The sequence below is a fragment of the Phacochoerus africanus genome, chromosome 3 (genome assembly GCF_016906955.1).
Source record: "Phacochoerus africanus isolate WHEZ1 chromosome 3, ROS_Pafr_v1, whole genome shotgun sequence".
In the NCBI taxonomy this organism is placed as follows: domain Eukaryota; kingdom Metazoa; phylum Chordata; class Mammalia; order Artiodactyla; family Suidae; genus Phacochoerus; species Phacochoerus africanus.
This window is the reverse complement of record NC_062546.1, coordinates 24050835-24064538: the sequence shown is the minus strand read 5'-3', so window position 1 is coordinate 24064538 and position 13704 is coordinate 24050835. Positions and strand designations below refer to the sequence as shown.

General features: G+C 41.5%; 1 protein-coding gene across 6 annotated transcripts in view; it reads left to right on the top strand.

The window, feature by feature from the left end:
* PHF20 (PHD finger protein 20) overlaps positions 1-13704 on the top strand; it is a 147999-nt gene that overhangs the window by 64044 nt on the left and 70251 nt on the right. For 2 of the 6 annotated variants that reach the window (XM_047771195.1, XM_047771194.1), the window contains exons 5-9: positions 1290-1369; positions 5261-5648; positions 10777-10890; positions 11872-12060; positions 12874-13053. In XM_047771195.1, coding sequence (XP_047627151.1) covers positions 1290-1369; positions 5261-5648; positions 10777-10890; positions 11872-12060; positions 12874-13053 — 951 coding nt within the window. The remainder of the gene's footprint in view (positions 1-1289; positions 1370-5260; positions 5649-10776; positions 10891-11871; positions 12061-12873; positions 13054-13704) is intronic. The other 4 variants (XM_047771199.1, XM_047771198.1, XM_047771197.1 and 1 more) reach the window with 3 other exon arrangements.

Here is a 13704-nt window from a genome sequence, read left to right as displayed (position 1 = left end):
TTTTTGAATTAGTGTTTTTCTTTTCAGACATGTACCAAGGAGTGGAATTGTTGGGTCATATGATAGTTCTATTTCTAGTTTTTTGGGAAACTTTCCAAAGTGGCTGTACCAATTTACATTTCACCAACTGTTTAACACCTTAATTTCTCTTTTTGATAGTTCATTGTTGGTGTTTTCTTACATTCTTAATTATTTTACTGCTCTTTTTTTCTTTGTCTAAAATCAGTGTAATTTTATTTATTTTTTTTGTCTTTTTGCCATTTCTAGGGCCGCTTCTGCGGCATATGGAGATTCACAGGGTAGGGGTCGAGTCGGAGCCATAGCCACCGGCCTACGCCAGAGCCACAGCAACACAGGATCTGAGCCGCGTCTGCAACCTACACCACAGTTCATGGCAATGCCGGATCCTTAACCCACTGAGCAAGGCCAAAAATCGAACCCGAAACCTCATGGTTCCTAGTCGGATTCATTAACCACTGAGCCACTACGGGAATTCCTAAAATCAGTGTAAATTTAATTTTTACGAAGCGTCATGAAAATGAGTTTTTTTTTTTTGGTAGGGCCGTACCCATGGCATATGGAGGTTCCCAGGCTAGGGGTCGAATCCGAGCTGTAGCCACGGCCTACGCCAGAGCCACAGCAACGCCAGATCAGAGCCACATCTGCGACCAACACCATAGCTCACGGCAATGCCAGATCTTTAACCCACTGATCGAGGCCAGGAATCAAGCCTGCAACCTCATGGTTCCTAGTCAGATTCGTTTCTGTTGCACCACTATGGGAACTCCCCAGAAATGAATTTTTTCTGATGGATTTTGATCTGTGTAGATAAAAAGATTTGTAAAGAGAAAAAGAGAAAAAGCAGGGATACTATTATCTTGGACATATGTAAGATTGAATGTGATTCTTAAACTTTTTTTTTTGCTTTTTAGGGTCATACCTGCGCCTTGTGGAAGTTCCCAGGCTAGGGGTTGAATCAGAGCTGCAGCTGCTGGCCTACGCCACAGCCACAGCCACACTGGATCCAAGCCACGTCTGCGACCTTCATCATAGCTCAGGGCAACGCCAGATCCTTAACCCACTGAGCAAGGCCAGGGATCGAACTCGCATCCCCATGGATACTAGTCGGGTTTGTAACCGATGAGCCACCTCAGGAACTCCCTTAGACAATTTTGTAATTACCACAAATTTACTGCTATGGTTGGAGCACTTTTGTGTTTTATGCTTTGAAAAGTTTTGAGCTTTCATGAAATTACAAAAAAAAATCATGGTATATTTTTGAATTTTAGGTACTTACACTGTGAAATTTTATGATGGAGTAGTTCAGACTGTCAAACATATTCATGTCAAAGCTTTTTCCAAAGATCAGGTAAGAAATGTGTTTTTTCGCTCCATATTATGAATAATGCTAATGTGGTTTTGTTTCTCAAATAAAGCTGTTACATTTGTTTATGATGGCAGTCTTTCCTTCATCTTGACATGATTGCCCTAAAAGCAGTATACAAGTTTTCAGAAATTGTGAATATTTGTCTCTCTGTGCTTTTTCCTTTTAATACAGATTTTTCTTTTTGGAAGTGCCAGTACATGAATACTGTCACTTGTTACCTGTTTTTCTGCAAAGCGTGTGGATTTTCTCTCTCCCTGAACCCTGCCTATAGAGTTGTTTCCCTTCTGAGGGAACTTGCTGAGTGCTTGAGGAGATCTAGAGATGTGTTTTCTCCTCATTTAACTTTGTCTTTCAGCTCAAAACCATAGCTTGGTGATTATAGAGCTAGTTTGGTGTAGATGTTCCTGGGTCGAGAATTTTGTTTGCTCTTGTTCTTGTCACCATTCATATATTTCCCTGAGCATGGGACCTGATTTTTGATACTGGAAATACGGTGAACACAAATAGATACTGGCCATATAGAAGTGTTGTCTACTTTCTTCATGATTTTTTCCCCCTTTAGTCTTTTTCATATTTATGTCTTAATGAAAGAGCTGAGGAGACAGATTCTAATTAATGTTACTTACCTCTTTGGGTGGTTGTGGATATGACAGTATTTGGTAATGCTGGAAGCTGTTTCTTAGGATGAGCAAAAGCTTCTACTTATCACAGATTTTAATAAGTTCTTCTGTACATGTAGTTATCAATTTCAAATATTATGATACATGATTTTTTTTTTTTGCTTTTTAGGACCATACTTGGGGTATATGGAAGTTCCTAAGGTAGATGTCGAATTGGAACTGCAGCTGGTGGCCTACACACAGCCACAGCAATGCAGATCTAAGCCATGTCCAAGACTTACACTGCAACTCATGGCAATGCCAGATTCTTAACCCAGTGAGCAAGGCCAGGGATCGAACCCACATCCTCATAGATACTAGTCAGGTTCGTTACCACTGAGCCACAATGGGAACTCCATGATATTATTAATGATAGCCTCAAAAACGTTTTTGCCTCTTGCTGATTTTCCTCTTCAGAAAATTGACAATTTTAGCCTAAAGATGTTTTCTCTTTGATTATTTGCCCCTCAGGCCTCTAAGGAGCCTCCCAGTACTCTAAAACATTATTTTGGCCTTAAATTTGGCAATTTTTATGTTAAGTTTGTAGAATGAGTTTATATAGACAGAGAAATGTATTAAGAACAACCTTCCAGAATGGATCTAGAGTATCTCCAGATGGAAGTCCAGGGCTCCAGATAACTAACATTCAGCCGTTCACTCTGATGGATAGTACGCATGTGCCTTGGCTTGGAGATGGGCACTTCACCCTGTGTAGGTTTGTGGGTGCTTCAGTCGTCAATTCCCAGCTGCCTCTGAGTGTCTCACTTCAACTCAGACCTGGCAGGTGGTCAGGCACAGGCCCCTGTCTCCTGTTTGTTTTTCTTTTCTAAGAGGACATAGTAGTATGGATAAATGACTTCTTAGCTCTCTTCAACCCTAAGGATCTAGGTTTATATAATGGCCACTTACAAAGCAAAGCTTCTTAAAAATATATGTCAGAAAATTTTAAAATCTTTTTGATATAGTATTAGAATAGGTCAGAGTGGTTTTTTTTTTCCTTTTCTTTTTTTTTTTTTGTTGTTGTTGCTATTTCTTGGGCCGCTCCCACGGCATATGGAGGTTCCCAGGCTAGGGGTTGAATTGGAGCTGTAGCTACCGGCCTACGCCAGAGCCACAGCAACGCGGGATCCGAGCCGCATCTGCAACCTACACCACAGCTCATGGCAACGCCGGATCGTTAACCCACTGAGCAAGGGCAGGGACCGAACCCGCAACCTCATGGTTCCTAGTCGGATTCGTTAACCACTGCGCCACGACGGGAACTCCCCCCTTTTCTTTTTCATTTTGGCTATGCCCATGGCATGTGGCCACGGATCGAACCTATGCTACAGCAGCGACTTGAGTTGTTGCAATGACAAACCAGATCTTTAACCTGCTGAGTGACAAAGGAACTTCTCCTGTTTTTTTTTTTTTTTAAAGTTTGTATGTGTGTGTGTGTGTATATATATATACACACACACACACATACATGTATATATTTACTGCTATTCAAAATTCGAGTTATATGCATACATGACTGTTCTATAACTTGTTCTTTTAACAAAATAACATTTTCCTAAGTTCCTGAGTACTCTATGGGAATATAGCTTTTAATGGCTATTTATTATTTTATATGTATGTAACCCTACTTTGTGTAACGAATTCCTTGATGGTCACTGAAGGATATTTGTAAATCTGGGTGTACAAGTCTGATTATTCTGTTAGGAGATTCCATTTCTAGGAATTCATTCCAGTTCAAAAGTATAAACTTTGTAAGTCTTTTGACCCAAGTTGCCAACTTCCTTTTTCGGTGGTTGCAATTTATATTTCTGCCAGCAGTTACTGAGGAGGGCTTATCTTAAACCTGGCTGCTTTCAGAAAATTTTGGGGACTTGAAAAAAATTTTTTTCTTCTAGGCTTTAACCACGGGGATTCGCCTTATTTATTACTTTTCATTATGTGACAAATTAAACTTTCACTGAGTATAAAGGTGTTTCTTCCTGCTTATGGCAAAGATCTGTGTGTTTAGTGTTCCTCTTGTGGCTGAGTGGGTTAAGAACCCAACATAGTCTTCTTGAGGATGCGGGTTTTATCCCAGGCTCACTTAGTGGGTTAAGGATCCAGTGTTGCCATAAGCTACGGCATAGGTTACAGTTGTGGCTCGGATCCGGTGTTGCTGTGACTGTGATGTAGTAGGGCTGCAGTTCTATCTCCAATTTGACCCCAGCCTGGGAACTTCCATATGCCACAGATGTGGCTGTAAAAAACGAGAAGGAAGGAAGGAAGGAAAAAAGGAAAGGAAGGAAGGAAAAAAGGAAAGAAAGAAAGAAGGAAAGAAAGAAAGAAAGAAAGAAAGAAAGAAAGAAAGAAAGAAAGAAAGAAAGAAAGAAAGAAAGAAAGAAAGAAAAAGACCTCTGTGCCTAATGTGTGCTAGGTGCTAGGGATCCCATATCAACATGGTATGGTAGTTTCTACTCTTAAGGTCTTGGAAGGAAGATAAATATACAAACTTAATTGTGGTTTTGGAAACTCCAGAGCTTTCAGAGCTGACTTTATCATGAGACAGTCTCCTGGGACACAAGATTTTTAGGATGAATTTTAAAGAATGTAATTTAGGAGGAAAGTAACTAAGAAGCAGTATTTCCTCCTGGTGGACAAAAACTCAGTACCTCAGGAACTTTGTAGGTGGCTTATTGGACTGAGTACAGCTTTACCCAGTAGAGGAAGTAAAGACACTTTTCTGGGTAAAAAATCTTTACAGCTTTCTTGTTCAGCCTCCAGATACCAGTTTGGGATCTTCCCTACACTGGATGTCAGCATCTGGCAAACTGAGCCGGGCCTCAGAAAGGCCTGGGTCACTGTAGTCACGCTTGTGATGAGAAAGACAGAGCATGGAGGCATTTTCTTATAACATCTCTGTAAGAAAGATTGCTTCCCAGAAGATGTCCCTGAGGTAGTTGTCTGTCCCTTTAATTATTTTCTAGTGACTTACTAATCATAAGGCAGATAGCACTGTCTCAGATGGAATTGAACATGACCGTTATTTCCTTTAAACTTTGAGCTGGTTCTCAAACCTCAGAATATGAGTGAGCATTTTCAATGGTGCCTTCCATTATGTGACCTGATATATGACCTTTTTTAATTTCTTTGTCTTCATAAGTTTACAAAAAGCCATCTGATTTTATATTTGCAAGTAATCACAAAGTGTGTTTCATCGCTATTTTGCTCATTTTAGAATATTGTGGGTAATGCTAGGCCTAAAGAAACAGAACACAAAAGTCTTTCATCATCTCCTGATAAACGAGAGAAGTTTAAAGAGCAGAGAAAAGCGACAGCTAATGTGAAGAAAGACAAAGAGGACAAAGCCTTGAAGACAGAAAAGCAACCTAAGCAGCCCGATAAAGAAGGAAAGTTAATCTGTTCTGAAAAGGGGAAGGTGTCAGAGAAGAACCTTCCTAAGAACGAGAAGGAAGATAAGGAGAACATTTCAGAAAATGACAGAGAGTATTCTGGAGATGCTCAAGTGGATAAGAAACCTGAAAATGACATTGTGAAGAGTCCACAAGAAAACTTGAGGGAGCCAAAAAGAAAACGAGGCAGACCCCCTTCCATAGCTCCTACTGGTGAGTTTCCCAAGTGAGCAATGCGAGTATTCTTCTCTTCTTTATAACCTCTATACTTCAGCCCTTCTTTTTGGTGAATGACTTTGAATTATCCTGTCATCTGAGAACAGGTCCTGTCTGTGAAGCTGAATTTTAAGGGAAACATATATCCAGATGAACATAAGTTGGGAAACATGTTCTTGACTGGGCTTCTGGGATGGTGGGTAACTGTTCACTAGATACTTCAGCTAATATAATAAAACCTAATAAGCTAAGGCCTTTTGTTTGTGCCAGTTCAAATGAGTTCACTTTAAGCTTAATGGAACCTGGAAGCAGGCAATGGTATTTTCATGAGAGACATTGAAGGGAAAAGGAGAAGTAAGTAGGTATGGGCACATGAAGGAGGCAGGAACAAAGAACACTAGACTGGGAAGGTATGGGTACATTTGAAATTGAGCTCTCCATGGAGTTCCTGTCGTAGCTCAGTGATTAACGAATCCGACTAGGAACCATGAGGTTGCCGGTTCGATCCCTGCCCTTGCTCAGTGGGTTAAGGATCTGGCATTGCCATGAGCTGTGCTGTATAGGTTGCAGAAGCAGATCGGATCTGGCACTGCTGTGGCTGTGGTGTGGGGCAGCAGCTACAGCTCCGATTAGACCCCTAGCCTGGGAACCTTCATGTGCTGTGGGTTCAGATCTAGAAAAGATAAAAAGACAAAAAAAAAAAGAAAAGAAAAGAAATTGGGCTCTCTGGAGAGTGATTATGCATTGGAAATTTTCAATCTAAATAAAAAGCTGAGATTGCTAGTTGGTAAGAGTCAAGGTTAAGGTATACAGATTCAGAGAGGAATATACAATTATTTTAAAAAGTTGAAATTTGGACGGCTTCTGGAATAGCCAAGAATGAAACAAACTATGAATTTCTTCTTAAGCTAAACATAACTTCTCTAGATTGAGTGATGTGAGGAGCCCCCAGGATCTCTAGACTGAACACTGCCCATGATTATCTGGCCCCATGATTATCTAGCTGTGGCCTTCAGATATTCTTGCTTGCATAGTCTTTACATGACTATTGAAAGACTGAGTCCCCTATCACATTTAAAATTATTTTTTTTCTTAAGTTTAAAAGCTGCCAAAGATAAATTTTAAATACACAATATGATATAGAATGTATTTTCATAGAAACTGTGGAGCTACAGAGTTAACCCACTTATTACTCTGTTATGATGTGGAATGCAAAGCCAGTCCTCTTTATCAATCCAGACAGCTACACCAGACTTAATTTCTGTGGAAGAATCTCTTTCTTTATATCAAATAAATATATTAGTGCTTGTTCTCAGTAGACAGTCTTCTTACATTCTTATTTTAAGATATGAAATTAGATGATTGATTTCTTCACAAAGGAAATAAGGGAATTCCCCCTCCAGTGGTTGTAACTGGGTCTCACCCTCAAGAGCCAAGCATGCTGGAATTGTCCCTGTGCTGTCCAGTGTGGTAGCTGCTAGTCTCAGGTGGGCACTGAGCATTTCAAATGTGGCTATTTTGTGTTGTTTTTTTTTTTTTTTTTTTTTTTTTGCTTTTTAGGGCTGCACCTGTGGCATATGGAGGTTCCCAGGCTGGGGGTCCAGTCGGAGCTACAACTGCCGGCCTACACCACAGCTCATGGCAACACTAGATCCTTAACCCACTGAGCAAGGTCAGGGATCGAACCTGTAACCCCATGGTTCCTAGTTGGATTCATTTCCCCTGCGCCACAATACGAACTCCAATTTCACTTTTTAAAAAGTGACAACTAAAAATTTAAAATTACACGTGTAGCTTGCATTTGTGGCTTTCACTATATTTCAGCACTGTCCTAAGTTCACTGGGTTTCTCAGCAGGGTTCTAAGCAAGAATTAAACTCTAATGCCCAAAGCATCCATGATCTGTATTGAATTGACTTCTGTGAATTGGGAGTGGTACTGGTTATAACCCATTCTTGGGACTATTGAGGAAATGACCTCTGTATTCTGTTTTCAAATGAGAGACCCCAGTTGATAAAGTCTGGAAGTTTTAAACCTCTGGGCAGTGTACCATGTTAAGATGTGGAATGTGGAGTTCCATCATGGCGCAGTGGTTAACGAATCCGACTAGGAACCATGAGGTTGCGGGTTTGATCCCTGGCCTTGCTCAGTGGGTTAAGGATCCGGCGTTGCCGTGAGCTGTGGTGTAGGTTGCAGACGCGGCTCGGATCCCATGTTGTTGTGGCTCTGGCATAGGCCGGTGGCTACAGCTCCAATTAGACCCCTAGCCTGGGAACCTCCATATGCTGTGAGAGCAGCCCAAGAAATGGCAAAAAGACAAAAAAAAAAAGAAAGAAAGAAAAAGATGTGGAATGTGATAAGGAGGCCTTTTTGTGTAAGCAGAAGGGCACTTATGCAACGAAAGGCAGAAAATACGAACTGGAAGAAATCTGATGTGTCCTCATCTCAGCATCTCAGTTTATGAAAGAGTGTGTGTGGGAATTGAGTGTTCTGAAACAGAGTTCCTTTTAGTTATACATGCTCTGACTTATTCCCTCTGGCAAGTGTGGACTCTGTTTTTCAGACTGCTTCTATGAGGCCACATTGCTTCACTCAGATGAAAAATGGGCATTCAGTTTATTGCCTTTAAAAGTGTAGGATTTCAGGGGTTCCCTTGTGCTCAGTGGGTTAAGGATCTGATGTTGTCACTGCAGTGGCTTGGGTCATTGTCACAGCATGCATTCGATCCTTGACCTAGGAACTTCTACATGCTGTGGATGGCCCCCTGCCCCCACCCCAAAAAAGTATACGATTTCACAGAGATAGGATCGTTTTAATAGAGAACTGGTGTTTTCCAAGCTTACTGTTAACACTTGCCTGAGGAATTTTTCCCCAGTCAGTTTGGAGCAGGATCTGGGGGTGCTAGTTGTTAATGACTTTCCCACATGATTCTTACTGTAAAAAATTTGGGAAGCACTGAAGTTCTATGTGGTCAGCCCTCCTTTGTAAAGGGTATCAAAGTGAGGAAGGTTTGCCAAAAATTGCTTGAAATAAGTTCATTGACACGGTGGAGCCTTGAGCTCCTTATTGGAACAGGATCTGAGCTATTTAGGGAAGGTTGTTTGTGTTTAATTTGGAATGTGTGTGATCTCCAAGTTCCCACCCTTGGAACAAAATAATGTTGGCACATTGGGACGATTGAATGCAGGAAGAGCCAAGGAGTTTAGCTTTCTCATCAGGTTTGCCTCCTCAGAGCTCAGCCCTGCCTGCTTTGACCATTTGACATGGCAGATCTGAAGCTACTGGTCTCAGAGCCTTCTCTTTCCTCTTTCCCACCCATTTGCTTCCTTTCCTCCCTCTTCTTTCTCCTTGCTGCTTCTTTCTCTCTCTTCAACCTTCATCAGACCCCCTAGCCCTACCTTTCCCTCATGCTTCCCAATTTCTTTTGTTGTATTTCTTAGCCTTTTGGATTTTCATCTTTCCCAAAGGGAGAGAGCTTCTTTCTTTCTTTCTTTCTTTCGGCCACCCCTGTGGCAGGTGGAAGTTCCCAAGCCAGGAACTGAACCCAGGCCACAGCAGGGAACCACTTCATTGCAGTGACAATGCTGGATCCTTAACCTGCTGAGCCACATGGAAACTCCATGGAGGAGGAGAGCTTCTTAAGTGTTAGGTTTAAAAATAAGGAGCGAGGAGTTCCCGTCGTGGCTCAGTGGTTAACGAATCTGACTAGGAACCATGAGGTTGCGGGTTCGGTCCCTGCCCTTGCTCAGTGGGTTAACGATCCGGCGTTGCCGTGAGCTGTGGTGTAGGTTGCACACGCGGCTCGGATCCCGAGTTGCTGTGGCTCTGGCGTAGGCCGGTGGCTACAGCTCCGATTGGACCCCTAGCCTGGGAACCTCCATATGCCGAGGGAAGCGGCCCAAGAAATGGCAAAGACAAAAAAAATAAATAAATAAAATAAAAATAAGGAGTGAGTACTGTATAAAGGTTCAGCTTCTGAACTGCTAAATTATATCAGGGCTGGATTTGCTGGTGATAAGCACCCTTGCCAGGAACACTGACTAACAAATAGCATAGACTCCTGAGTTTTTTCTGGAATTGTTTTCAAAAGGTCCTCAAAACGAGGACCAATGCCAAGCTAACCAATTTAGAAGTAGAGGTTGAGAATAATAATCAAGCCATAGTCCCAGGGTACACCTTTTAAGAATTAGCCAGCATGATGGATTTCCTGAGTACTGGATAAGCTATATTTTGGTGAGAAGATTCGATGGTGATAAAAAATGGCTTTTCTGTTGCCCTTCCATCCTCATATATTTAAAAAAAATTTATTCTTTTGTTTTTGGCTCTGCCTGTGGCATGCAGAAATTCCCAGGCCAGGTATCAAACCTTCACTGCAGCTGTGACCCAAGGCTGCAGCAATGCTATATTCTTAACCTGCTGAGCCACAAGGGAACTTCTTCTATTCTCATATTTTATTTTATTTTTAATTATTTTTTTGTCTGTGCTTGCATCATTTGGAAGCTCCTGGGCCAGGGGTTGAACTTTTGCCACGAAGGAACTCCACCTTCATATTTTAAAGCAGTCATGGGATATTTAAAGAGAGAGTTTCAGGAGATAAGTATTATGACTAGAGCTGGGTCATATGAGAGACCAAAAAAATTCAGGAGGTTGGTCTGTAGGTATCAGCATCTCCTGTAAGAAAAAAATTTCTTGGAGTTCCCGTCAAGGCTCAGTGGTTAACAAATCCGACTAGGAACCATGAGGTTGTGGGTTCAATCCCTGGCCTCTCTCAGTGGGTTAAGGATCTGTTGCCATGAGCTGTGGTGTAGGTAGCAGATGTGGCTTGGATCTGGCATTGCTGTGGTTCTGGTATAGGCCAGCGGCCACCGCTCCACTTAGACCCCTAGCCTGGGAACCTCCATATGCGGAGGGTATGGCCCTAGAAAAGACAAAAAGACAAAAAAAAAAAAAATTCTCATCCTTTTTTCTTTTTAGCTTAAGTAAGAATACCCTTTGAGAGCTTATGTATCAAACAAGGATATGTGTGTGTGTGTGTATATATATGTATGTTTTATTTATATATAATGTGGAGATTGGTCACTAAGAAATTACATACCTTTTTTTGTATGGTTTTATATACATTGTAGCTGTGGATTCAAACAGTCAAACTTTGCAACCAATAACGTTGGAACTGAGAAGACGGAAAATATCAAAAGGAAGTGAAGTCCCCATAAAACGTCCTCGGCTTGACAAAAATTCATGTGAGTTCTCAGTTTGTGTCTGTGTGATTACAATTTGACAGTCATTGTGTTAGTTCCCCTATATCCAGGATGTCACTCATTCCTTATAGGCTTTAATGCTTGTTGTCCTTGATCACAGGAACAGATGTGAGTGGGATGTGGTTGGATCAGAGAAGTTTTGTTCAAGGAAAAATAAATCCCAGAGCACAAGCTGTATCAATGTTGGGTTCAGGGATGTAATCTCCATACCCATAAACTACATTTGATTTGCATTCTACTAGAAATTTAATGTTTTAGGAAGGGATGGATATCATATGCTAAGTGAAACTTTAAAAATACAATTTAGGGAGTTCCCTTCGTGGCTCAGCGGTTAACGAACCCGACTAGGATCCATGAGGATGCGGGTTTGATCTCTGGCCTCACTCAGTGGGTTAAGGATCCAGTGTTGCCGTGAGCTGTAGTGTAGGTCACAGACATGGCTGGCTTGGTTCTGGCGTGGCTGTGGATGTTTTGTAGGCCAGCAGCTGTAGCTCTTATTCAACCCCTAGCCCAGGAACTTCCATATGCTGTGGGTGCAGCCCTGAAAAGCAAAAAACAAAAAATGATTTATTGATTTTTTTTTTTTTAAAAATACCCTTTTGGCTTCAAGAAAGATTTGTGATGGCTCTAAGGCTCTGTAAATCTTAGTAACTTGGGAAATTCATCATAGACTTTTATGTTGGAACGCCCCAAAACAGAACTTGTCAAGATGGGGATGTGACCTTGGCACATATTTTCAGATCATGAATCCATTAAGTTAGGAAAATTATATCCTGGCAGAAAGACTGGGCCTTTTCACTTTACTTAAAATTATAAAGTAGGATAGGGTATTTCCTTTCATCACAGATCTGATATTCTAAAGTCCCTCTGTAAAGCCTTTATAGAGGCAGCTGGTCCAGAAATCTGTAGTAGCAGAGTTATTTCTTCGGGTTTCTTGACTACAACTCTCTTAATGGTTTATAGCCCAGGAAAAGTCAAAAAACTACTCGGAAAACACTGACAAAGACTTATCAAGGAGACGGTCTTCCAGGCTGTCCACTAATGGGACCCATGAGATCCTAGACCCTGACTTGGTTGTATCAGATTTGGTTGATACGATTAATACCGATCCTTTGCAAAACACATCAACCGGTACCAAGGAATCTGAAGAAGGTGAGTCAGAGTCTATTCTGGATTGGTCTTGCCAACCTGATGCCTGTCTGTTGTGAACCAATCTAAACCAAGCATTGCAGTAGCTTCATACAAGTTTTAGATGGTCTTGAAATCAAGTTAATGAATTGGCTGCCTTCTTTCTTTCTTTCTTTCTTTTTTTTTTCTGTCTTTTTGCCTTTTTCTAGGGCCGCTCCTGTGGTGTATGGAGGTTCCCAGGCTAGGGGTCCAATCAGAGCTGGGGCTGCCGGCCTACGCCAGAGTCACAGCAATACAGGATCCAAGCCGCATCTGCGACCTACACCACAGCTCATGGTAACGCCGGATCCTTAACCCACTGAGCAAGGCTAGGGATCGAACCCTCAACCTCATGGTTCCTAGTCAGATTCGTTAACCACTGCACCATGACAGGAACTCCCGTGCCTTATTTCTTATATTATTCTTCACTGAGGTTTCAATAGACAAACTTTTGTATGTATTTGTGATTGGTTTTGCTTGTATGGGTCTGAATGTTGCGTTGGAGTTACAGCTCTTGAAGAGCCCTGTTCTTCTCTGTCTTTCTGTTGCCATCTTACTTCAGTGCCTCTGCCTTTTTATTAATATTTCTGGCAAACTCTCCTTTCCATTTAGCTTTTTATTAGCCTTTCTTTGATATGCTCACAGTCCTCGTTATATATGCTGGAACCTGTAAGTGTATTCTTGTATACTGTGAAATGAATGGCTTCCTCTAAAAAGACTCTGGCTTTATCAGTCTTTTGGAACTTTTGATTCTTATAAACATGCGTATGTTCCCCAATCTTTCTTTTGCTCCTCTAGGTCAGTTGAAATCTCCTTTGGAAGCTGGCCAGGTTTCATCTGCACTAACTTGCCACTCCATTGGGGATGGACTGGGGCCTGCAGGCTTGGAGTTGAACTGCAAGTCAATGGGAGAAAACGCTATGAAAACAGAACCGGCTTCTCCCCTCACTGAGTTACAAGAGATTTCTACTGTGGCAGGTTCATATTTAGAGTTAACATAATCCTCTTCTAATATAGACTTTTGCTTCTGCTTTGATTGTGAACTAAGAGAATGGACTTTTCTGTTGATGTTTTTTCATCTTTTATTAATAATCCTTTCTTCTCTTAATGCTATCTACTTTTAAAAAATGCTATATACTTTTCATTTCTGCTGCTAATTTCCTTTTTTCTTGATTAGTGTAGCTAAAGATTTATCAATTTTGTTGATAGTTTCAAAGAACCAACCTTTTGCTTTAATTTTCTCTCTTTGTCTTTTTTTTTTGTCTTTTGTCTTTTGTCTTTTTTGAGGGCTGCACCTGTGGCATATGGAGGTTCCCAGGCTAGGGGTATAATCGGAGCTACAGCTGCTGGCCTACGCCACAGCCACAGCAACACCAGATCCGAGCCGCATCTGCAACCTACACCACAGCTCATGGCAATGCTGTATTCTTAACCCACTGAGCGAGGCCAGGGATCGAACCCATAACCTCATGGTTCCTAGTCGGATTCGTTTCCGCTGCGCCACGACGGAAACTCCTCTTTGTCTTTTTTAAATGTCATTGATTTCTGTTTTGATCTTAATTGTTTTCTTCCCTAAATATTTCTAGAAACTCAGGTCATTGATTTTAGATCTTCTAGATCTCCCTTTCC